The 25243-nt window shown below is 47.8% G+C and overlaps 1 protein-coding gene across 6 annotated transcripts in view; it reads right to left on the bottom strand.

Moving 5' to 3' along the window:
* zfyve9a (zinc finger, FYVE domain containing 9a) overlaps positions 1-25243 on the bottom strand; it is a 33986-nt gene that overhangs the window by 3805 nt on the left and 4938 nt on the right. For 4 of the 6 annotated variants that reach the window (XM_029118869.2, XM_029118868.2, XM_029118866.2 and 1 more), the window contains exons 2-18: positions 20474-20580; positions 19544-19651; positions 13634-15297; positions 12435-12534; positions 10685-10837; positions 10103-10275; positions 9329-9461; positions 8485-8607; positions 7583-7738; positions 5936-6160; positions 4835-4917; positions 4622-4726; positions 3499-3649; positions 3044-3124; positions 1032-1194; positions 747-852; positions 339-521 (exon numbers count right to left, since the gene is read on the bottom strand). In XM_029118869.2, coding sequence (XP_028974702.1) covers positions 339-521; positions 747-852; positions 1032-1194; positions 3044-3124; positions 3499-3649; positions 4622-4726; positions 4835-4917; positions 5936-6160; positions 7583-7738; positions 8485-8607; positions 9329-9461; positions 10103-10275; positions 10685-10837; positions 12435-12534; positions 13634-15297; positions 19544-19613 — 3669 coding nt within the window. In that variant the 5' untranslated portion in view covers positions 19614-19651; positions 20474-20580. The remainder of the gene's footprint in view (positions 1-338; positions 522-746; positions 853-1031; positions 1195-3043; positions 3125-3498; positions 3650-4621; positions 4727-4834; positions 4918-5935; positions 6161-7582; positions 7739-8484; positions 8608-9328; positions 9462-10102; positions 10276-10684; positions 10838-12434; positions 12535-13633; positions 15298-19543; positions 19652-20473; positions 20581-25243) is intronic. The other 2 variants (XM_029118870.2, XM_029118871.2) reach the window with 2 other exon arrangements.

The raw sequence follows: 25243 nt of genomic DNA on the forward strand, positions 1-25243 counted from the left end.
TCCTGATTCAGCTAAAATAAAACCAGTGTAAGCTCAAGAACACACACAAACACACACACACAGACACAGACACACACACACACACACACACACACACACACACAGACACACACACACACACACACACACAGACACACACACAGACACACACACACACACACACAGACACACACACAGACACACACAGACACACACACAGACACACACACAGACACACACACAGACACACACACAGACACACACACAGACACACACACAGACACTGAATTGTGTCAGTACCTAGTTCTGTGGTGGCAACCCTTCAGGGGAACTAGACACCTATTTAAATGGGCTCCTACCCGGTCATAGTCCAGTGTGACCCGCAGACCCAGCTTGGCCATGCCGTCCTCTTTCAGCATTTTGAGATGCGGACACAGAGCCACACAGAAGGCCTTGGCCACGTTCTCCGTCAGACGGCTGTGGTCGGCCGGGTCGCTCAGCCCGCTGGGCCGGTCCTGGTCATCGCTCTGCAGGAAGAACACCTTGACAGGACGGAGAATCGCTTAGAGAAAACCGAGGAACCGGAACATGGAGCAGTGCTCCACGTCCAGGGGAGTAAGGAGAGTAAACACAAGGTGTTCATGAAATATCAGACACTAAACGGTGTCGCGAGCCGAGATACACTTCAGGATCAGTAAAACCAGATCGGACACAGCCTCATCATCTAAATGTCTTCTTCTGTAATCACTCAACCTCACATCACCTACCTCTGTCCAGCGAATGACCTTCCCGCTGGCCTTGAACTCTGACCCCTGAAAGATCTTCACACTGCTAATGGACTCCATGGACTTCCCATCGATGGGACTGATCACTCTGAAGGACACAAAGATGGACCTAAATAAACCAACTGTCTGTAGTTGGCAAGTACCATTCATGTCTCCCTCGTAAACTCCCATATTCCTTAATTCTCTCACACAGTCATTTAATCATGTATTCATTAATCTGTTTATTTATGAATAATTAATTAATAAAAAGCATATTTTCCTTCTCACCCCTTATTGAAGCTGTGGTCATCATCAATCCACTGTATGTGCACGTGTTCCTGTGTGTCCTCCTGGTCGGCCCGGCCACAGGTGATGCTGAAGCCCTTCATGTCCCTCAGGGCTTGCCGTAGAGCCTCCATGGTCTCTCCAGTGATCTGGACCATGACACCATCTACAGGAGAGGACACACAATCCATCAGTGCTGGTCATATAATTAGAATATCATCAAAAAGTTGATTTATTTCAGTAATTCCATTCAAAAAGGGAAACTTGTATAATGTATACATTCATTCCACACAGACTGATATATTTCAAGTGTTTATTTATTTTAATTTCGATGATTATAACTGACAACTAATGAAAACCCCAAATTCAGTACCTCAGATATTTAGAATATTGTGAAAAGGTTAAATATTGAAGACACCTGGTGCCACACTCTAATCAGCTAATTTACTCAAAACACCTGCAAAGGCCTTTAAATGGTCTCTCAGTCTAGTTCTGTAGGCTACACACTCATGGGGAAGACTGCTGACTTGACAGCTGTCCAAAAGACGACCATTGACACCTTGCACAAGGAGGGCAAGACACAAGAGGCTGGCTGTTCACAGAGCTCTGTGTCCAAGCACATTAATAGAGAGGCGAAGGGAAGGAAAAGATGTGGTAGAAAAAAGTATACAAGCAATAGGGATAACCGCACCCTGGAGAGGATTGTGAAACAAAACCCATTCAAAAATGTGGGGGAGATTCACAAAGAGATGAGATGGACTGCAGCTGGAGTCAGTGTTTCAAGAACCACCACGCACAGACGTATGCAAGACATGGGTTTCAGCTGTCGCATTCCTTGTCAAGCCACTCCTGAACAAGACACAGCGTCAGAAGCGTCTCGCCTGGGCTAAAGACAAATAGGACTGGACTGCTGCGGAGTGGTCCAAAGTCATGTTCTCTGATGAAAGTAAATTTTGCATTTCCTTTGGAAATCAAGGTCCCAGAGTCAGGAGGAAGAGAGGAGAGGCACAGAATCCACGTTGCTTGAAGTCCAGTGTAAAGTTTCCCCAGTCAGTGATGGTTTGGGGTGCCATGTCATCTACTGGTGTTGGTCCACTGTGTTTTCCACTGGTCAACGCAGCCGTCTACCAGGAGGTTTTAGAGCACTTCATGCTTTATGGAGATGCAGATTTCTTTTTCCAACAGGACTCGGCACCTGCACACAGTGCCAAAGCTACCAGTACCTGGTTTAAGGATCATGGTATCCCTATTCTTAATTGGCCAGCAAACTCGCCTGACCTTAACCCTACAGAAAATCTATGGGGTATTGTGAAGAGGAAGATGCAATACGCCAGACCCATCAATGCAGAGCTGAAGAGCTGAAGGCCACTATCAGAGCAACCTGGGCTCTCATAACACCTGAGCAGTGCCACAGACTGATCGACTCCATGCCATGGCGCATTGCTGCAGTAATTCAGGCAAAAGGAGCCCCAACTAAGTATTGAGTGCTGTACATGCTAATGCTTTTCATGTTCTAAAAATATTTTTTTGTATTGGTCTTACGTAATATTCAAATTTTTGGAGATACTGAATTTGGGGTTTTCATTAGTTGTCAGTTATAATCATCACAATTAAAAGAAATAAACATTTGAAATATATCAGTTTGTGTGGAATGAATGTATACAAGTTTCACTTTTGAAGGGAATTACTGAAATAAATCAACCTTTTGATGATATTCTAATTATATGACCAGAACCTGTATTCCATTGAGCTTTTTAAGAAACAATCTGATCGGTCAAAAAGATCGATAGTAAGTCGAGAGAGAGCAATAGCTCAGTAACACATTAATAAAGCAAATAATAAAAAAGAAAACTAGTTGCAGCTAAGAAGCTTTATTAAATGCATACGCTAAAAGTATTTTAGTGGAAAAGGAACATCAAAAGTATAAGGCCTTTCAAAAGACACTTTGTTGAAAAAAAGGTAGGAAACATGAATGAAATCAGTAATTGAGGTCAGAGCTCTGTTGATGTTTTTACCTTCCACTATGCTGGTCTTGGCCAGATACCCAGAGGCAGCTTTCAGAGCACCACTGAACACAAAGAAGCAGGCGCCAGTGACTAGAAGAAAATATATTAAACAGGGAATTTAATCATAGACTCTCAAACGTCAGATCTGAAGCCATTCAAGCTTCAACAATGATAGTTTGCTTTTACAGATTCACACTCAGATTCAGACGTTAAAGATGCAGTCATTCTCTGGTTGTAAAAGGGACATGTCGAGCCAACACAGGTCCCGGCAAATGTATCTGCCAATTTGTCGTCAAAACCACTCACCTCTAAATTTGGAATTCATGGGTCTCTGAGGTTTGCACATAAGCAAAATGTTACACATCCAGCCCAGAATTGGAATTGAAACCAAGGGTTTTGTTAGTAGCATAATTCCGGACTGAATCTTGAAGAGCGTGTGTGTGTGTGTGTGTGTGTGTGTGTACCTTTGCGTGGCTGGTGGTGGATACTGATGGCCTGTGTCTGGTAGTTCCCATCATCATTCTGAACACACACCAGGTGGGAGTCGGCCTGCTCGTTGAAGCACGCCCCCATGGCCAGCACGTGCTCATTAGACTTGTTCATCGCCTTCATCAGCTGGGGGGCGGAACACACAACAACCTGTTTGGGACCTGTTCATAGCCTGTACTTATCTGGTTCATAACCTGTACTTATCTGGTTCATAGCCTGTACTTATCTGGTTCATAACCTGTACTTATCTGGTTCATAGCCTGTACTTATCTGGTTCATAACCTGTACTTATCTGGTTCATAACCTGTACTTATCTGGTTCATAACCTGTACTTACACTCTGCTTACAGCCTTCGCCAGAGAGACAATATCGACTATGTGGTAAAAAACTTTCGGTAACAGTCTCTCACACACGTACAGAGTTTTTACAGAGTACTATGACTTTGAAAAAAAGTTGACGTTTCATTAACAAAATGTACCAGTTTTGGTTCTTTGTGACAAACAGATTGCTGATGTAAACACCAGGCTCTTACGACTAACAGTAATTAGTAGATTTCGTTTCCATGAGGGAGACTAATATTAGTTATTTTATTTTAATTTGTAGTTTGTGATATAGAGGAAATCATAGTAGAAGGTAGTCTTGGTCTCTTCGTCTGACCAGATCCATATCTCTCTTCAAAGCCAGGGAAGACATAAAACGTCAATCGGAGTGTTTTAGCCACTGACTGTGAAAAGAGCTCCCAGGCAAGCTTTGTCAAATGTCCACAGTCCATTTCACCGGATCCCATCTGTTAGTGGGCAAGTAGCCAAGCAGAGAGAGCACACAACTCTAACGCTCTCCATAGCTCACTAAAATCACAGACGTTTGCTTTGTAGCCTGGTCTCGGCCGAATCAGTGAAGTCAAACAGAATGATATTCAGAGGGGTTTTTGTTTTGGTTCAGGTAGTGTGTTGACTAGTGACCGGTTGGGACCATAACTGGAGATTTCTGATTGGCTAGGACAATAACTACAGAGGAATCTGGTTGGCTGAGCCCCACTGAGACGGGATCCAATTGGCCAAGCCCCACAGGAAAGCAATACTATTCGCTGAGTTTCACCTCATCGTATCTGTTGCTGGGGATCTTGATGCAGGTCTTCTTCACCTCCATGTCCACCACCAGGCCCTTCACACTGGGCAGGGTGTACTGGTAGTTACGGAAGTCCTGGAGAACGATCGCAGCCAATCAGTAAAATGAATGCGGTGTCAAGCCAAAATAAGCTACAGGACTTGAAATAAAACCTGACACAGAAGGTAGCGAGGCGGTGCTTACGGCCAGCAGGTTCATGATGGTGTGTCCGGTCTCTCCGAAGAGGGGCCTCCTGAAGCGGACACTGAACAGGGGGCAGGGGTAGACTGCAAAACACACAACCACCAGCAGGACATGAAGCAGCCAACCAGGGACCAGCCTGGACACTTCAAAAGACCCTTTAGCCTAACCCACAGAGACCCTCCCTGACCCCGGGAGAGGTCACTGACCCCCATCCACTCCTGTCCATTTCAGGGGCAGAAGGTCAAGGCCCAGCTGACCTCTATGGCCGGGGCTGACAAACCATTCCTGTGCTTCCTGCTGGTGCCGCAGCTTTTCCCCGGAGGGCAGGTCAGAAGGTCAGAAGGTCAGTGAACTGCAGTTCCATGAACAGCTGAATGCCCCGTACGGCATATTCCAGTGCGTCACTGAACATGAAACCCCAAACAACAACAGTGTTCTCTTCTCTACTCCTGCTCCTGATAGCGGAGTGTATGTTCTGTCCTACTAAAGTGTGTTCCTTACTACAGATAATTAACCCTAACCCAAACACTAAACCTAACCAATACCACAACCTAACCAAACCCTAAACTCAACCAATATCACAACCTAACCAAACCCTAAACTCAACCAATACCACAACCTAACCATACTCTAAAACTAACCCATACCACAACCTAACCTAACCCAAAAATCTAACCTAAACCAAACCAAACCACAACAGAACCAAACCCTAAACCCAAATCATACCCCAACATAGCCAAGCCCTAAACCCAACCCATACCAAAACCTAATCAAACCCAAAAACCTAACCCAAACCACAACAGAATCAAACCCTAAACCCAATCCATACCACAACATAGCCAAACCCTAAACCCAGCCTACTTTCCTATCCCACAAGACTAGTACTGCTATGGCATGTTTCAGTGAATTCATACAGGCAGACCAATTATGACAGTTTCCACTAATTGGACCAACCCCATTCAGATCTGATCAGGTCAAAAGTCAAATTAGTGAAACTGCCTGCATGAATGCATCCTCAAGACATTTTACACATCAGCAATTTAAACAGTTGAAATCAATAAATCATTCAAAAAACACCACCATCCACCGTTCTGTACTCACATCTGTACTCTGCACCCAACCTCAGCATGAGTCTGATTGGGAACACCTTGGCCCATGGAGTCTCCCATTTCTGCAGTAACACTCCAAACAGGTAGGGGGGGTTGGGGAGCATCAGGTCCTGCAGGGACTGGAAGGACGGGGAAATGTAGAGGAAGCCACCATGCTCCCGGCTGCCCAGGAAACTCTGGGTGAAGAAAGAATGGCCCAGATGGGTCAGGACATTACCTGCAGGGAGAGAGGAGAATGTCATCTGGAGGAGGAAGGGGAGAGCAGCACGGCTGGTTAGGACAGTGAGTTTTAACCCCTATTGTCAGAAGACACCTCCGTTAGTGAATGGGAAGAATTCTGTTCATGAAGTATGGGAAGAAAAGGAGATGGGGGGATGGGGAGAAGAGAAAGAGGATGGGGAGAAGAGGAAGAGGATGGGGAGAAGAGAGTATTAGAGAAATGGTAGAGGAGAGTTTGAGGAGACTGGAAGGAGAGTTGTTAGAACGAGAGAGAAATTGTTAAGTTATTTTTAATCCCCTGCAGGCAGCAATAGATTTGACAGGTTGAGGTTTTAAGCATGTTCTCAGAATTAAATCCACAGGGCTTAGCACAGGCATATAGCAGAGAGGACTCCGCTTAGCACAGGCATATAGCAGAGAGGACTCCGCTTAGCACAGGCATATAGCAGAGAGGACTCCGCTTAGCACAGGCATATAGCAGAGAGGACTCCGCTTAGCACAGGCATATAGCAGAGAGGACTCCGCTTAGCACAGGCATATAGCAGAGAGGACTCTGCTTAGCACAGGCAGATAAATGCAATCCAATGTCACCACCAGCACCAACAGTAAATATCTAAATCTGGTACATTAAATTACCGCTGGACGTGAAAACTACACAAACCACTAAGAGGTTTGGGGAGCCCTGCTTCGGCCACAAAACAACAGAACCACTACGGCAAAGGCCGAAGACGAGAGAATGATGATGAGGCATTTTGTCAAATGGCCCAGCGAGCCGCAGACGCTACGGCCCCCCCACCCCGGCATGCCAACTCTCCCTGCTGTTACAGCGAATCTCTGACCACCGCAGCCGGAGGGACAGGGCTGTCAGATATCAGCGGCTTTTACCCAGCATACGGTGGGACAGATGCTTGGCTGAGGCAGCCTGGAGGGAGGCAGCCTGGAGGGAGGCAGCCTGGAGAGAGGCAGCAGAGGCTGATGCGGGATTATCACCAACCTGAGAGGGCCTCCTGGTGGAGCTGTATAGTATTTTAGTAGGCCTCATGGGTGGAGGTATAACACACCAACCTGAGAGGGCCTCCTGGTGGAGCTGTATAGTATTTTAGTAGGCCTCATGGGTGGAGGTATAACACACCAACCTGAGAGGGCCTCCTGGTGGAGCTGTATAGTATTTTAGTAGGCCTCATGGGTGGAGGTATAACACACCAACCTGAGAGGGCCTCCTGGTGGAGCTGTATAGTATTTTAGTAGGCCTCATGGGTGGAGGTATAACACACCAACCTGAGAGGGCCTCCTGGTGGAGCTGTATAGTATTTTAGTAGGCCTCATGGGTGGAGGTATAACACACCAACCTGAGAGGGCCTCCTGGTGGAGCTGTATAGTATTTTAGTAGGCCTCATGGGTGGAGGTATAACACACCAACCTGAGAGGGCCTCCTGGTAGAGCTGTACAAAGTGGCTGAAGATGTCTTTGGGGATGCTCTTCTCATCTGGTAAACACTGCAGCAGAACCACCACCTCCACCTGACCTACTGCATGCATCCCCTTACTGGAGACATACCAACACTTCCTGTTGACGTCTAGAGAAGAGAGGCAGAGAGAGGGGCAGACAGGCAGAGAGAGAAAGAGGCAGGCAGGAAGACAGACAGACAGACAGAGAGAGAGAGAGAGAGGCAGGCAGACAGACAGACAGACAGACAGACACAGAGAGAGAGAGGCAGGCAGGCAGACAGAGGGAGACAGACTGGGTTAGATCATGTATCTTTTAGCAGGACCATCCAGTTCTAACTGACAGACTTCAGGTATGTTACTATTATATTATTTTGTTATATTTTAATAATGAAACACAGATGTAGGGTTAGTGTAACCAGTTGACCATGACCATCTGGTTCATTAGGGATAAATGGTCAGAGGTTAGTGTAACCAGTTGACCATGACCATCTGGTTCATTAGGGATAAATGGTCAGAGGTTAGGGTAACCAGTTGACCATGACCATCTGGTTCATTAGGGATAAATGGTCAGGGGTTAGGGTAACCAGTTGACCATGACAATCTGGTTCATTAGGGATAAATGGTCAGAGGTTAGGGTAACCAGTTGATCATGACCATCTGGTTCATTAAGGATTAAGGGTCAGGAGTTAGTGTAACTAGTTGACCATGACCATCTGGTTCATTAGGGATTAATGGTCAGGGGTTAGTGTAACCAGTTGACCATGACCATCTGGTTCATTAGGGATTAAGGGTCAGGGGTTAGGGTAACCAGTTGACATGTTTGACCTTGTCCAGGTGGTTAGTTAGGGGTTAAAGTTCAGGCTAGGATACTCACAGTTCACCAGTTTGACCATGGCCAGCAGGTTAGCGTTGAGGACAAAGACCAGGGGGTCAGGACCTCCCCCCTCCAGGTGCTGCATCAGAACAATCTCTGATGGATGTTCCTCCACCGCGTAGTCTGCAAGAGAAGACCGGGTCATTATGGTGACCACACAGATCTGGTCCATGGAGACAACAGGGTCATTATGGTGACCACACAGATCTGGTCCATGGAGACAACCGGGTCATTATGTGACCACACAGATCTGGACCATGGAGACAACCGGGTCATTATGTGACCACACAGACACCCAGTGCTCCCTGCTTCTCCAACCTCCTGGACTGACATGGTTGTACAGGAAGAAGACTCCCCTCTTTTAATGGAAAGACAGAGGCATTATGAAAACAGTAACAGACAATGAGATGAGGATCAGGTCACAGACACACAGACAGACACAAACAGACAGACACAGACACACAGACAGACACAGACTCACACAACAGTGTGATTGACAGGTGTGTGAGGACAGGTGTGTGAGGACAGGTGTGTGATTGACAGGTGTGTGATTGACAGGTGTGTGAGGACAGGTGTGTGATTGACAGGTGTGTGAGGACAGGTGTGTGATTGACAGGTGTGTGATTGACAGGTGTGTGATTGACAGGTGTGTGATTGACAGGTGTGTGATTGACAGGTGTGTGAGGACAGGTGTGTGAGGACAGGTGTGTGAGGACAGGTGTGTGATTGACAGGTGTGTGATTGACAGGTGTGTGATTGACAGGTGTGTGAGGACAGGTGTGTGATTGACAGGTGTGTGAGGACAGGTGTGTGAGGACAGGTGCGGATGGGTGGAGTCAGGCACCTGTGCTGTGGTCTCCCGTACCTCCTTTAACTTGGGTGGAGATGAGGATGGGAGGAAGGCCGTCCTCCGGGATCAGGCTGACGGAGCTGCCTACTGGGCTCCCCACCTGGGCCACAGGGGCGGATGACGACGCCTGTGGAGTGGACGAGGGAGAGGTGGAGGACGAAGCAGCTGTGGTGAAATGCAAGCAGACTGGTACAGTGGAGACTTGAGCGCAGTGAATGGTGGTAAATACAACGACAGCCCAGTGAGAGTGTGTGTTTACAGCCAGTCATTGGATGAGTCATTGAGATACTAAAGGTTTAAACTGTGATCCAGCTGTACATTAAAGGTTTAAACTGTGATCCAGCTGTACATTAAAGGTTTAAACTGTGATTCTGCTCAACAGTCCAGATGAGTAATGAGTCATCTTCCAGTCTGTTACTGGGACCTTACTGGTCATGTTCAGTCCAGACCCACAACAACAACTAAACTGGTCCAGGCTGTCGGGAACCCCTGGTCTGGATTACTGTAAAGACCAAATCCCTGCTTCCTCTTTTCAGGACCAAAAATTCATCTCAACACATCCGATACACTGCAACACATCCGATACACTGCAACACATCCGATACACTGCAACACATCCGATACACTGCAACACATCCGATACACTGCAACACATCCGATACCATTGTATGTATCGGATGTGTTGCAGTTTAACTACTAAATGTTTGTTCAAATTCCTATTCAACAAACTGAATGATGTGACCCTTTGGCCTTAGTTGCCAACCGTACCTCAGACGAATCAGCAGTGGAGGATTTGTCTGAGCACTGCGAGACAGCCAGTGGGAGTGAGGGGGCGGGGCTGGTGTCAGGGGCCTTCAGGGATTCCGCTGCTTCCCCATTGGGCAGGATCCCGTCTGCAAACCAAACCCTCCTCTGCTCCCGTGAAAGGGAACCTGTTGACCCTGTGAGAGAGAAACATGCAAGGGAAACCATTATGAGATAGCAGCTAGCGTCCAGGGGGGCTTCCCGCGACCAGCTGAGGAGAGTTGAAATGGCGTTTAGAGGAAACCGACAGATATGAAAGATGTCAGCTACACAGGGACACGTTCAACCGTCAGCCCAATATAGGACCCTGTGCAACGGAAAACTACAAACAAAACCTTAACCTAACCTAAATAACCTAACCATCGTGCCAAAACCTAAACTCAGCAATAACCCTTACCCTAACCTAAACCCCAAGCTGGAAATATACATTTTGCTGGAAAATTCTCACTTTCCCTGATCTGTTTTTCACAGATAACGCACAGTATAGCGCACACACACACACACACACACACACACACAGTGAGATGTATGAAGGGGCCTCTGTACCCTCTGAGGCGGGGGGGTTCAGGACACCCACGGGCACCATGACAGTGGGCGGAGTGGAGGGGGCGGAGGCTTGCAGAAGGGGCGGGACGGTGCTGCAGTAATCGGCTGGGTTGTTGGGGTTGGGACTCGACACGCCACCCTCCCATGAATGAGCTGAGGGCACACGGACATTTATAGGATCAAGGACCACATGGGGTGATATAGGATCGATACAATGGCAATAGGATTGTTTTTGATATGAAGAGATAAAGGATCAAATTGGGAAACAAATGCTGGATATAAAGGGTTAATATAGGATCAGTATAAAGACATGTCTGATGAACAATACATATGATTAAGGTTGATATAGTAAGATATAGTACAGGATCTTCTTTATATATAGAGGATTAAGAGTAGGAGACATCAACTGACAGCAGAACACTAAGGCTGTGAAGACGCCACCAGACCAAACCCCAACCAGAACAAACCCCAACCAGACCAAACCCCAACCAGACCAAGGGGACAGCACGAATGTGACGGTGAAATGGAATCCTGAGGCGGATCTAGTATCATTACTGCGTTAACATCACTTGGGTTATGGACTGATCCTTAATCAATGACTACAGACCGCTGGGGGCTGATCTGGGACCTGAATGTGACGGGGTTTCCTGGTCAGAGATGATCTAGAACTGACTCTAACACAGTAAGATCAAGAGGAAATGAATGTATACTTCGATTTAACAAAAGGTCCAACAGAAATGTGACCTGTCATGAGATGTCGTTTTGGGATGAGAGGTCGTCACATTGGGACGAGGGAGCTGTCATATAGGGACGAGGGAGCTGTCATATAGGGACGAGGGGGCTGTCATATAGGGACGAGGGGGCTGTCATATAGGGACGAGGGGGCCGTCATATAGGGACGAGGGGGCCGTCATATAGGGACGAGGGGGCCGTCATATAGGGACGAGGGGGCCGTCATATAGGGACGAGGGGGCCGTCATATAGGGACGAGGGGGCCGTCATATAGGGACGAGGGGGCCGTCATATAGGGACGAGGGGGCCGTCATATAGGGATGAGGGGGCTGTCATATAGGGTGAGGGGGCCGTCATATAGGGATGAGGGGGCCGTCATATAGGGATGAGGGGGCCGTCATATAGGGATGAGGGGGCTGTCATATAGGGTGAGGGGGCTGTCATATAGGGATGAGGGGGCCGTCATATAGGGATGAGGGGGCCGTCATATAGGGATGAGGGGGCTGTCATATAAGGATGAGGGGGCTGTCATATAGGGTGAGGGGGCTGTCATATAGGGATGAGGGGGCCGTCATATAGGGATGAGGGGGCCGTCATATAGGGATGAGGGGGCTGTCATATAGGGATGAGGGGGCCGTCATATAGGGATGAGGGGGCTGTCATATAGGTTGTTTCACGTTCCCACATCAGGGATTCAATCCAACAACCTTCTGCTTCCAGGCCTGTTACTAACCAGTAAACTGGACTAAGGTTATGAATGAGATTTGTTAATTTGATCTGTGGTTAAGTCAGTATTTTATAGTTCACTAAATTAGTCCTTGAACTGTGGTTAATGGTTGATGTTCTGAATGGGATGAGGTGACCTGTGGTTAATGGTAGAGGTTCTGAATGGGATGAGGTAAAATGTGGTTAATGGTAGAGGTTCTGAATGGGATGAGGTGAAATGTGGTTAATGGTAGAGGTTCTGAATGGGATGAGGTGAACTGGTCCTGGATCTGTGCTGGTATTGGTGACTCACCAGTCAGTAGTGTAGAGTGACAGGTTACACACACTCTGGCCTCCTTCCTGTCCATGTAGCCCAACCTGCTCTTCAGACTGCAGCACACAGCACAGAACACCTAGAGACACCAGAACATTACGTCACAGCAGAACAGAACCCCTAGAGACACCAGAACATTACGTCACAACAGAACAGAACACCTGGAGACACCAGAACATTATTTCACAACAGAAGAGAACCCCTAGAGACACCAGAACATTATTTCACAACAGAAGAGAACCCCTAGAGACACCAGAACATTACGTCACAACAGAAAATTACGTCACAACAGAACACCTATACACACTCAGAAAATTGCATCAAAACGAACACCTGGACAGACACACCCAAAATCTAACACTAGCACATTTTCACAATAACGCCGTTTCACACAAACACTCTCCCTCAGATATAACCTTTCAGTTTCTGGTTTACTGCTTCTGTCACGGTTATTACGGCAGCAGCTCCTCTCACTGCTGTCATAGAAAGTGTGTGTGTGTGTGTGTGTGTGTGTGTACCACCTTGGAGAATTAAGCAAATGTTTTTATACAGGAGGAGAGATTGGCTATACCCCAGTGCAGGGTCAGTCCAGTTCAGGTCTAATACTGCATTTCCACATACAGCCAAGTAACTTCCCTTTAAATGAAAATACTCGGCACTCCCAGGTCAACCCCTCGACGCTGCACTCCCAGGTTAATTAATGCCCTGCAGTAATGCACTCACCGCATGCCCTGCAGTAATGCACTCACCGCATGCCCTGCAGTAATGCACTCACCTTACGGTATGCCCTGCAGTAATGCACTTACCTTACGGTATGCCCTGCAGTGATGCACTTACCTTACCGCATGCCCTGCAGTGATGCACTCACCTTACCGCATGCCCTGCAGTGATGCACTCACCTTACCGCATGCCCTGCAGTGATGCACTCACCTTACCGCATGCCCTGCAGTGATGCACTCACCTTACCGCATGCCCTGCAGTGATGCACTCACCTTACCGCATGCCCTGCAGTGATGCACTCACCTTACCGCATGCCCTGCAGTGATGCACTCACCTTACCGCATGCCCTGCAGTGATGCACTCACCTTACCGCATGCCCTGCAGTGATGCACTCACCTTACCGCATGCCCTGCAGTGATGCACTCACCTTACCGCATGCCCTGCAGTGATGCACTCACCTTTCCACATGCCCTGCAGTGATGTCTTCTCTTGGTGAAGGTGAAGCGCGCCTCACACTTCATGCATGACGGTGCCTGGGAGTCGGGGACCCACACCGGAGCCACGTCCCCCAGGGTGGAGAGCTGTTTCCTGGGCAGCGCCCCCTGGTGGTGCTGGCCTGCCTGGAGGTCATTATCCGGGCTGCTCTCTGCCTCCCCCGTCACCCCTGACGATGAGGAGGAACCCCGGTTCAGCAGCTCCCCGTTCACAAACACGCCAGGGTCGCCTCCCGCAACCATGGTGGCCGTATCCGTGGTTACGCGGCACTGGGCGTCCAGGTTCTTATTCTTGCCTCCGGGGGGGGCGGGGGGCTCTAGCTGGTTGTGGACCTGTCCACTGAGGGTTCTGGGGGTGTGGAGTTTCAGGCCGACCGGCTGTTTGGGTCGCGCCCCCCCGAACGGAACGCTTACTGGCTGGAGACGATTGTTCAGTTTGGAAGGAGCACTGTCAGGACCTGCTCTCTCTGCTCCTCCTCCTTCATTCTCCTGCTTGCTCTCCTCTATTTCCTTCTCCTCGGTCACAGAGTCCTCCTTAGAGAAAGGAGGGGTGAGAGACTGGCCATCTTCCTCCTCCTTCACCACCTCCTCTTGGCTTACCTTCTCCTCCTCCCAAGCAGTACTGAGACCGTTAGAGAGAGCTATATTTCCTCCATGACATTGCCTGCCCCGTTTCTCCTCCTCTCCTTTAAGCCAGTTCTCCTTCTGAGAAGTGTTCCTAGACTCCCCTTTCCCTTCTCTCAGTCCCTCAATCATCCTTCCCTTTTGGTGGGATCCATTTTCGCTCATTTCCTCTTTCTCCAATCTTCCTCGCTCCCCATTGTCCAGCGCAAGTGACCCAGTCATCTGGGCTTGGCCTCTTTCTCTATCTTGTGGATCTCCCTGCTCCACCTCTGGCCTGCCCTGTGAATCTCCCCCCTCCACCTCTGGCCTGTCCTGTGGATCTCCCTGCTCCACCTCTGGCCTGCCCTGTGGATCTCCCCCCTCCACCTCTGGCCTGCCCTGTGGAACTCCCCGCTCCACCTCTGGCTTGCCCTGTGGATCTCCCCGCTCCATCTCTGTGGATGGGCCAGGCACCTGGGCTACCTCGTCCCCTCCTGACCTGTCCTCATCCAGAGGGTCATCTGGGTCATCCGTTGCGTTACCAGAGGACCCCTGGTTCTCCCCACAGGGTGCTCCACTGTGCCCGTTGAGGGCCGGCCTGCCTGAGTTAGGAGGGGCTCTGGAGGTGCAGCCGTTCTTCAGGGCCAGGAGGTGTTGCTGGTGGTAGGGAGGGGGGCTGGAGGAGGCAGACACAGGAGGTGATGAGCCCTCCTCACCCCCCACCAGCTTACCAATGTTGGCCTGGGGGAGCAAAGGGCTGTGGACGTCCTGAGGGTGGTCTGGTCGCTCCTCTCCCCAGGGTGGAGGCTCTGCGGCAAGGTGACGTTTGGCGTCGGGCCCCAAGGAGCCGTTGGAGGGCGGCTCAGGGGCCACAAAAGTTTTAAAGGAGAGGGGGCTGTCCCTGGGGGTGGGGCTAAGGTCAGGGGACAAAGCCAGGGCGGGGTTTAGAGAAAGGAGGTGGGTGGGAGGAGCCAGGATCTGACTCCACTTAGCATCAGACAGAGTAGGACTGTCTGTGTCATCATCTGGAAAGGGAGGAGCACATTGAGTCACTAAACAGGAAATAGAGGAGTCCATGCTATATAAAACAAAACAGGGGAAAACTGTTACACAAAAAATGCAGTTTGTTTTTCTGGATGAACTTGATTTCCACTAGATGTATGTATGTATGTATGTATATATACAGTGGGAAGAACAAGTATTTGATACACTGCCGATTTTGCAGGTTTTCCCACTTACAAAGCATGTAGAAGTCTGTAATGTTTATCATAGGTACACTTCAACTGTGAGAGAAGGAATCTAAAACAAAAATCCAGAAAATCACATTGTATGAATTTTAAATAATTAATTTGCATTTTATTGCATGACATAAGTATTTGATCACCTACCAACCAGTAAGAATTCCAGCTCTCACAGACCTGTTAGTTTTTCTTTAAGAAGCCCTCCTGTTCTCCACTCATTACCTGTATTAACTGCACCTGTTTGAACTCATTACCTGTATAAAAGACACCTGACCACACACTCAATCAAGACTCCAACCTCTCCACAATGGCCAAGACCAGAGAGCTGTGTAAGCACATCAGGGATAAAATTGTAGACCTGCACAAGGCTGCAATGGGCTACAGGAAAATATGCAAGCAGCTTGGTGAGAAGACAACAACTGTTGGCGCAATTATTAGAAAATGGAAGAAGTTCAAGATGACGGTCAATCTCTCCTTGTGGGGCATCAATGATCATGAGGAAGGTGAGGGATCAGCCCAGAACTACACGGCAGGACCTGGTCAATAACCTGAAGAGAGCTGGGACCAAAGTCCCAAAGAAAACCATTAGTAACACACTACGCCGTCATGGATTAAAATCCTGCAGCGCACGTAAGGTCCCCCTGCTCAAGCCAGCGCATATCCAGGCCCGTCTGAAGTTTGCCAATGACCATCTGGATGATCCAGAGGAGGAATGGGAGAAGGTCATGTGGTCTGATGAGACAGAAATAGAGCTTTTTGGTCTAAACACCACTCGCCGTGTTTGGAGGAAGAAGAAGGATGTGTACAACCCCAAGAACACCATCCCAACCGTGAAGCATGGAGGTGGAAACATTCTTTGGGGATGCTTTTCTGCAAAGGAGACAGGACGACTGCACCGTCTTGAGGAGAGGATGGATGGGGCCATGTATCGCGAGATCTTGGCCAACAACCTCCTTCCCTCAGTAAGAGCATTGAAGATGGGTCGTGGCTGGGTCTTCCAGCATGACAATGACCCGAAACACACATCCAGGGCAACTAAGGAGTGGCTCTGTAAGAAGCATCTCAAGGTCCTGGAGTGGCCTAGCCATTGTCCAGACCTGAACCCAATAAAACATCTTTGGAGGGAGCTGAAAGTCTGTATTGCCCAGCAACAACCCCGAAACATGAAGGATCTGGTGAAGGTCTGTATGGAGGAGTGGGCCAAAATCCCTGCTGCAGTGTGTGCAAACCTGGTCAAGAACTATAGGAAACTTATGATCTCTGTAATTGCAAACGTTTCTGTACCAAATATTAAGTTCTGCTTTTCTGATGTATCAAATACTTGCAATAAAATGCAAATGAATAACTTAAAAATCATAAAATGTGATTTTCTGGATTTTTAGATTCCGTCACTCACAGTTGAAGAGTACCTATGATAAAAAATTACAGACTTCTACATGCTTTTTAAGTGGGGAAAACCTGCAAAAATGTATGTATGTACATGTATATTTTGCAGTGGTCTCTTAATTGTAACCCTTCTGTTCCTCCCTCAAAACCTTGACTGACAGATAGATTGAAGCGTATACTTACATGTTAATGCAATCTACATTATGCAATCATGTGATTTGAATTTTCATGTAGTGGTATGAACAATCGCTGTCAATATTAAAATGTTAATGAAAAGCCATTTGGCATTCCATTTTCTAAGTCAGGCCCCGCTTAGTGGTTAACGTAAATGTTAATGCAAATTGAAAAATGAAAACACAATCCCACAATAGCATTTTTATTTTCCACTTTTGCCTGCATTATTTCAGTCAATATGAAAATGGAAATGCAAAAATATGATTAGAATTTTCATGTACTGGTATGCACATCTTCTTTGCGGTTAACAAAATTAAAATGTTAATTAAAATGTGAGAAGTGAGTAACAGCGCCACCCTCTGCAATTGAATTTCCACACGCCTTTTTCCTAACTTCATGAAAAGGACATTGCAACGCGATTGCATTTTCATGTTCTACGGCCCTGTCAGTCAATCTCTGAAGGCGGGACACTGTTTAATGGGCCAATAGGTAGGCCACAATCATATATATATGGATACAATGTCAACAGGGCTAGTGCAAGTAATGCTGGATTTTGCAGATCATTGAAAGCAATTTGATTTCCTGGTCAGATGCTCTTGAGAATAGAAATGATAGTTGAGAATGTAGCGGAATTCTTTGTGATCACCAATAATGATATCGACCCGTTAGTCAAGAGGAGGTCTTTACAGACTCCCCAAGGGAAGACCAGCTGGAATATGGGCGGCCGCGCCACTGCCTGAAAAATGCCCCTCAAATCAGCTTCTATCTGTAAACAAATAACTGGTCAATGTGCAGCAGAGACCGCAGATAAGACCAGTCTTTCCCAGGTCATTCAAATACCTGACGAGTTAAGTCAAAGACATGACTATTCTCTCCTTCCTCAATACCCATCTCCTCTTCCTCACTACCCCTCACCTCTTCCTCATTACCCCTTATCCTCCTCTCCCATCTTCCCCCTTCTATTTCTCCCCCCTCAATCTCTCCCCTCTCTTTTTGTTTTTCCTTGAATCCATCCCCCCTCTTTTCTCCTGAGTCCCATCAGTCACATGAATCCTGTCAGGAGTCAACATTCCTGAACACTCTCTTACATAACACAGACAGAACACACACCCCTTGTCCTCACAATGGAGTTCACACCAAACTGTTAACGCACAAACACGGTAGATTTCCTCCTCACCCAAACACCCAACAGGCACACACGCACGCACGCACACACGCACGCACGCACGCACGCACGCACAATACAAAAAGATACACACCCAATACACACTAAATCTCAAAAGCTGGATCACAGTCAGAGGACTGAGATAATCACTCCGAACACACTGCACTCCCTAGTCATGGAAGGTACGCTCAAACGACCGTGTGTGTGTGTGTGTGTGTGTGTGTGTGTGTGTGTGTGTGTGTGTGTGTGAGAGAGAGAGAAGTGTGAGACTCATTCCTCAGTCACCTTTGAGTAACGCTGAGGATAAAATAAATCTCTTCATTGCCCCAGCACTGACTCACCCTATACTGCCTCACCCCAGCCCTGACTCACCCTACACTGCCTCACCCCAGCCCTGACTCACCCTATACTGCCTCACCCCAGCCCTGCCTCACCCTATACTGCCTCACCACAGCCCTGCCTCACCCTATACTGCCTCACCACAGCCCTGCCTCACATCTACACTGCTGAACACAGCAATAGCCTGAAATAGAAACAGTCAATAAGACAGAAACAAACAGTACACAGTAAGTTGGGTCTATGGGAAGCATCTACAGTAGAACATGAACACGTCCCGTCAGACTGAGTTACTAACCCTGTCAATGTCACACAAGGACACCAGCGCACACAAACCTCAACCAAATATATATATATATGACACCAATTACCCACAATCCTGAGGGGGAGGCTGATCCTATTAACTGTATTCCCTCTCCTCGTGTTACCAGTCTCTTGGTGTGGGAGTCTTTTAATGACGATGAGGGTGATGAAGTGGATTTAAATAGTTTCCTAACAACAGAGATACTCCGTGGTTACACCTCCAATCTTACAATAAGATACTCCGTGGTTACACCTCCAATCTTACAATAAGATACTCCGTGGTTACACCTCCACTCTTACAATAAGATACTCCGTGGTTACACCTCCTTTCTTACAATAAAATACTCCGTGGTTAAACCTCCACTCTTACAATAAGATACTCTGTGGTTACACCTCCACTCTTACAATAAGATACTCCGTGGTTATACCTCCAATCTTACAATAAGAGCCATGAGATATTTTGTCCAAAAGACAGGACCCAACACAGAGCAATCGCCCCTTTACTACCCTGGGGCAAAAAGTGCCCCTACTGGCCCGCCAATACCACTTCCAACCACATCCCATCCAGGGACCCACCCTGGAGAACCTGACTGCAGCCCAGAGACGGCACATGGTCTTCGGCAAGTGCTTGACTAATCAGAAGGTCAAGTGGTTAATGGGTCTTACCTTGGTTCTGTTCGAAGTCGTCCAGCACCTTGTCCAAGTTAAAGGCCTCTGCCTGGAAGTAGTTCTCCATGGGTCAGGTGCCTCCACCTTGACTAGAGCTGAAGGAACCTGAAAACACAGAGTTCACATGGATGAAACATCACTTCCTCGCTGAGGATGAGGAGTTGTACATGGTTCTGAGGATGAGGGGTCGTACATGGTTCTGGGGATGAGGGGTCACCCGTGGTTCTGAGGATGAGGGGTCACCCGTGGTTCTGAGGATGAGGGGTCACACGTGGTTCTGAGGATGAGGGGTCACATGTGGTTCTGAGGATGAGGGGTCACACGTGGTTCTGAGGATGAGGGGTCACACGTGGTTCTAAGGATGAGAGGTCACACGTGGTTCTAAGGATGAGAGGTCACACGTGGTTCTGAGGATGAGGGGTCACACGTGGTTCTAAGGATGAGGGGTCACACGTGGTTCTAAGGATGAGGGGTCACACGTGGTTCTAAGGATGAGGGGTCACACGTGGTTCTAAGGATGAGGGGTCACACGTGGTTCTAAGGATGAGGGGTCACAAGTGGTTCTAAGGATGAGGGGTCACACTTGGTTCTGAGGATGAGGGGTCACACTTGGTTCTGAGGATGAGGGGTCACACTTGGTTCTGAGGATGAGGGGTCACACTTGGTTCTGAGGATGAGGGGTCACACGTGGTTCTAAGGATGAGGGGTCACAAGTGGTTCTAAGGATGAGGGGTCACACTTGGTTCTGAGGATGAGGGTCGGTGATCCAGCAGCTGAAGTGACCCTCTGCAGCGAATCATCGCTCCCTCCTTCCCGTCAACCTCACTGCCTCCTCCTCCCCCATCGCCTCCTTCTCACACACCCAACCGTCACCTCCTCCTCCCTCAACACCTCCTTCAACCCAAATACCTCCTCCTTCAAACCCACCTGTCCAGAGGTCCTCCCCAGCAGCAGGCCCCGGTAGCCAGGTATAATGTCTCTCTCTCTTTCTCAGCCTCTCTTCATCCAGTCTGTCCAGCGCCAAGCGCCCATCCCTGTAGGGACAACAGCAACACTCTGAATCTGAACTGAGAGGTGAGATTGCCACATAATAAATAGGGGTACGATAACAAAAGTGAAAGGTATAATCGAATCAGCCGACATGAACAGAACAATGAAATTCATGAGACAACACCAGCAGGCTCTAAGCAGTGACCACCTCCCAGCTTCTGTTTTGGACTTGGGAACTGAAAATACATGTGACGTCTTGTCTGTTGTGGATTTTGAACTATGTACCAACTGCCTGAAAATACCGCAAGGAATCTTCCACACATCTACCCACCATTTGTGTCTTCCTGAGCAGGGAGGTTTTACCCCCGGGATCTGATATTCTGCAGAGTGACAGCTTTAGAAAGAAGCCGACTCAACACATTTTCTGCTTAGTTTAAAACACACACACACACACACCAGAGGGACTAAAGACCTTCCCATGTTTCAGAGGAGCAAAACCAGGTTGGGGGTTAGATTAGTAATCCAGGATGGAAAACACATTCACGGAAATTGGTTGTTTGGTTGTGAGGTTGGTTGGTTGTGAGGTTGTCTGGTTGTGAGGTTGTTTGGTTGTGAGGTTGTTTGGTTGTGAGGTTGGCTCGTCTGATTCGGAGCAGCAGAAATGCAGTAAGGTGGACGGGTGTATAACCAGTGACAGGAGTCACAGATGTGATTGCCATCTTACGATGAATGCATTCATTCTGGATAAGTCTGTTAAATGACTCACATGTAATTATCATCATGACTATTGTTTGACTGGAGCAAGAGCTCCCCGGAACAGAGCAGTGGCACCTCAAATGTTCTTCTGCGCCAGCTTCATTCCTCTCAGAGGATTTCATCCCAACAGTGTTGTGGAGCTCCAGGACCCAAATGGCATCGTCACCTATTTCAGTCGAGGGCTGTTGCTATCCAAACAAACCACCCAGATGTCAGAAAACTGGAACAGTCCCTTAATGTGCCTTTTAATTGAATTTTATGGGCCAACATGAATTATAAAAGTAAACACTAAGACAGGATGGTTTAATTGCAGAGCCTGACGTTCCAGTCCCTGGGACAGGCCCCCTGTTCAGAAGGCTTGAGTCCCTGAGGCCGGTCCAGAAAGGATTGAGTCCCTGAGGCCGGTCCAGAAAGGATTGAGTCCCTGAGGCCGGTCCAGAAAGGATTGAGTCCCTGAGGCCGGTCCAGAAGGCTTGAGTCCCTGAGGCCGGCCCAGAAAGGATTGAGTCCCTGAGGCTTTAATGCTTGATATCAAGTTCTGATTAGAAACCATAAGTCAAAACTAAGGTCATCTGACAACCAAAAATAACCTTTGGGACCTGACAACTGAGACACCCTGACACACACACACACCCTGACACACACACACACACCCTGGCACACACACACACACCCTGGCACACACACACCCCCTGGCACACCGACACACACTCACCCTGACACTGACACACACACTACACACACACCCTGACACTGACACACACACTACACACACACCCTGACACACACACTACACACACACCCTGACACTGAGACACACACACCCTGACACTGACACACACACTACACACACACACCCTGACACTGACACACACACTACACACACACCCTGACACTGACACACACACCCTGACACTGACAAACACACTACACACACACCCTGACACTGAGACACACACACCCTGACACACACACTACACACACACCCTGACACTGAGACACACACACCCTGACACTGACACACACACTACACACACACCCTGACACTGACACACACACCCTGACACTGACACACACACTACACACACACCCTGACACTGACACTGACACACACACTACACTGACACACCCTGACACTGACACACACACTACACACACACCCTGACACTGACACACACACCCTGACACTGACACACACACTACACACACACCCTGACACTGACACACACACCCTGACACTGACACACACACTACACAATGAACTTAATGTGAGTTTACAGCAGCTCTAAAAACAGCTCTTCAGCATGATAAGAATGTATAATTCAGACACTCTACAGAATAATTAAATCTTAATCTGACACAGAGGGGTGGGGCCGTATATCACGGGGTGGGGCCGCGTGTCACAGGGGTGGGACCTTATATCACAGGGGTGGGGCCGTGTGTCACAGGGGTGGGGCCGTGTGTCACAGGGGTGGGGCCGCGTGTCACAGGGGTGGGGCCGCGTGTCACAGGGGTGGGGCCGTATATCACTTTATTTTAACCCTCCCGCTGGGATTACAATTTGACCTGTCCCATTGGGAGGGCTGCGCTGCCTAAGCAACCAAAGGAGCGTTTTGCTTTGTTTCACCAAAGAGCAATTCAGTTTAATCATGTTTAAACAGTTCAATTTAGGGGCATGAACTGACAAAACAGAGGGAACAACACAAAGGACTGTCCCCTCTTCAGTCAGCTGTCTGCTAGACCAATTTAAGTTTGTTGTTTTATGTTCAACAATTAACAATTATACATTTGTACCTGACTAGTTTTCTTAGTAAACAGGACAGAGGAGGACATGAGGAGGGTTAAACTGGACAGAGGAGGACAGGAGGAGGGTTAAACTGGACAGAGGAGGACAGGAGGAGGGTTCAACTGGACAGAGGAGGACATGGAGGGTTAAACAGATCAGAGGAGGACATGAGGAGAGTTAAACAGATCAGAGGAGGACAGGAGGAGGTGTTGGAGGAAAGTGCAATTGGGAGGCAATTAAATATCAGGTGGTAAAAAGTCAAACAATTCAGGAACTTATTGTGACTAAGCACTTCAATAGCAAGTTGATTGTTCAAAGCCATGGTATATGGTCTTATATAGCAAAGCTTTCAGCCAATCGGCATTCAGGGTTTGAACCACCCAGTTCTCTCACGCACACACACACACACTTCAGGGTCAGGGCCAAGGGGAAGTGAGTGAATTGGAACTGTCTGTCGTCCTCTAGTTTCCTGTTGTTGCTCCACTCCTCCTGGTCTCTGGAAGCACCCAAAATGGCACCCTATACCGTATATAGTACACTCCCTTTGACCAGGGCCTCTGGGGAATAGGGTGCGGTTTGAGATGTGCAGTCTATCGGCCAGTGTAATAACGCTGTGATGGTGAGGGGCGGTCACAGGAAACCTGCTTCCTCTCTCTGAGAATGGCGTCCTGACTTCACTCACTTTTAGGTAGGAAGTCTTTCTTACAATGGATTGGGCTCCTGGAGGTGAAGGGTCATGTTGACTCTCCCATACCTAATAATCCAGAATGGAGAATTAAGATCCTTTAGTGGGTAATAACACGCGCGCCATCTCGACCACAACCCACAGCTGGGAAAAGTAGCCTATTGCATTCAGGGGAAAAAGGCACCCTGCATTAACAAAACAGAGTAGTAAAGCAATCGCCGTTCATTGCTCAAATGAAACTCAGTAAACCAGACAACACGGGATTTCTGCGGATTTCTCTGCTAGCTTCCTGGCAGTGAGGACGACAACCCTGACATAGAACCGTGTCAGCCCACACAGAAACGGTTCATTAACGAAAATGGGTGCATGCCCTTTGTTTTTAAAAACCAGCTGGCAAGTAGTTGACAGCAAAAGCTAGCACTACTAAAAACGTATTACCAGATCGAGGGAAACTTTGATGACGCTTTATATTTTTTCTTATAATATCTCGATAGACCTTGAGGGTGATGTTATACAACTCCTTGTGTTGTAACTAGTGAAATTATCTGTCTGTCCGACGCGTTGGTTAAGTTATGGACTAAACAGGTTTGTAGTACAAGTTTTCCACTGTGCTCTATTTTTTCCCCGTCAGCCGTTCCGCTAAGGCCTACGCCGCTTCCCGCTACTTTTGAATGGCTACCAATGGAGCACCTCCACTTTCAAGAACTGCACGCCGCATACGTTTTAACGGGGTTATCCCGCAAGCTAATATTTAAACGCTACACAGATATCAGTCTGATCGGGCGAGGATTTCAACCGTTCTGGCATGGGGCATTTACAATTGGTGTAGAGAAAAGTTATACTCGAATGCGAATGAATTGACCTTCAACTAACCAAACCAATGTACTTGACGGTAGTATCAAAGCCCCATAATTTACAACAACAAACAGTACTGTACATCAGTCCAACAAGCAAGTATAGCGGATTAACAAGAAAGAAAAAAAGGAAAATGAAAGAAATTAATTAGTCATCACCTAGACCCAACATTCATGAACGCGCGGTGATTTGTCCGATTACACGGTAGCCGCCTCCAAATGTAAGCCAACTTAGCAGGCGACCAGGCGACAGTACAAGGCTAGTTTCAAGTCATGATGCAGTACAACATAAGAATTGAGGATGCAACGACCACATTTAAATCACATGCGTGGCAATACTTCGGTTTTCCAGTAAACAGAAAAAGATGATTGGGTTGTCAACAAGCCTAAAACCATTTGAAAGTTACGTAAATCAACAGTTCCCTATTACATGGCCACCACAACAAAAATCTTTGCTTGGTCAATGTTCTTTTTATTACATTTTTTGAAAACATTATATAAACTTTTTTTGTCTTTAGTGCAATATAATGCATTTGTTTTCAGTACTACAATGTTAAGGATTTCCAAGAGTTGGTTAAAATAAACATCATTTTGCACAGTCATACTCTGTTGTTGTGATTAACAAA

Source organism: Esox lucius, chromosome 3 (assembly GCF_011004845.1).
Source record: "Esox lucius isolate fEsoLuc1 chromosome 3, fEsoLuc1.pri, whole genome shotgun sequence".
In the NCBI taxonomy this organism is placed as follows: Eukaryota; Metazoa; Chordata; class Actinopteri; order Esociformes; family Esocidae; genus Esox; species Esox lucius.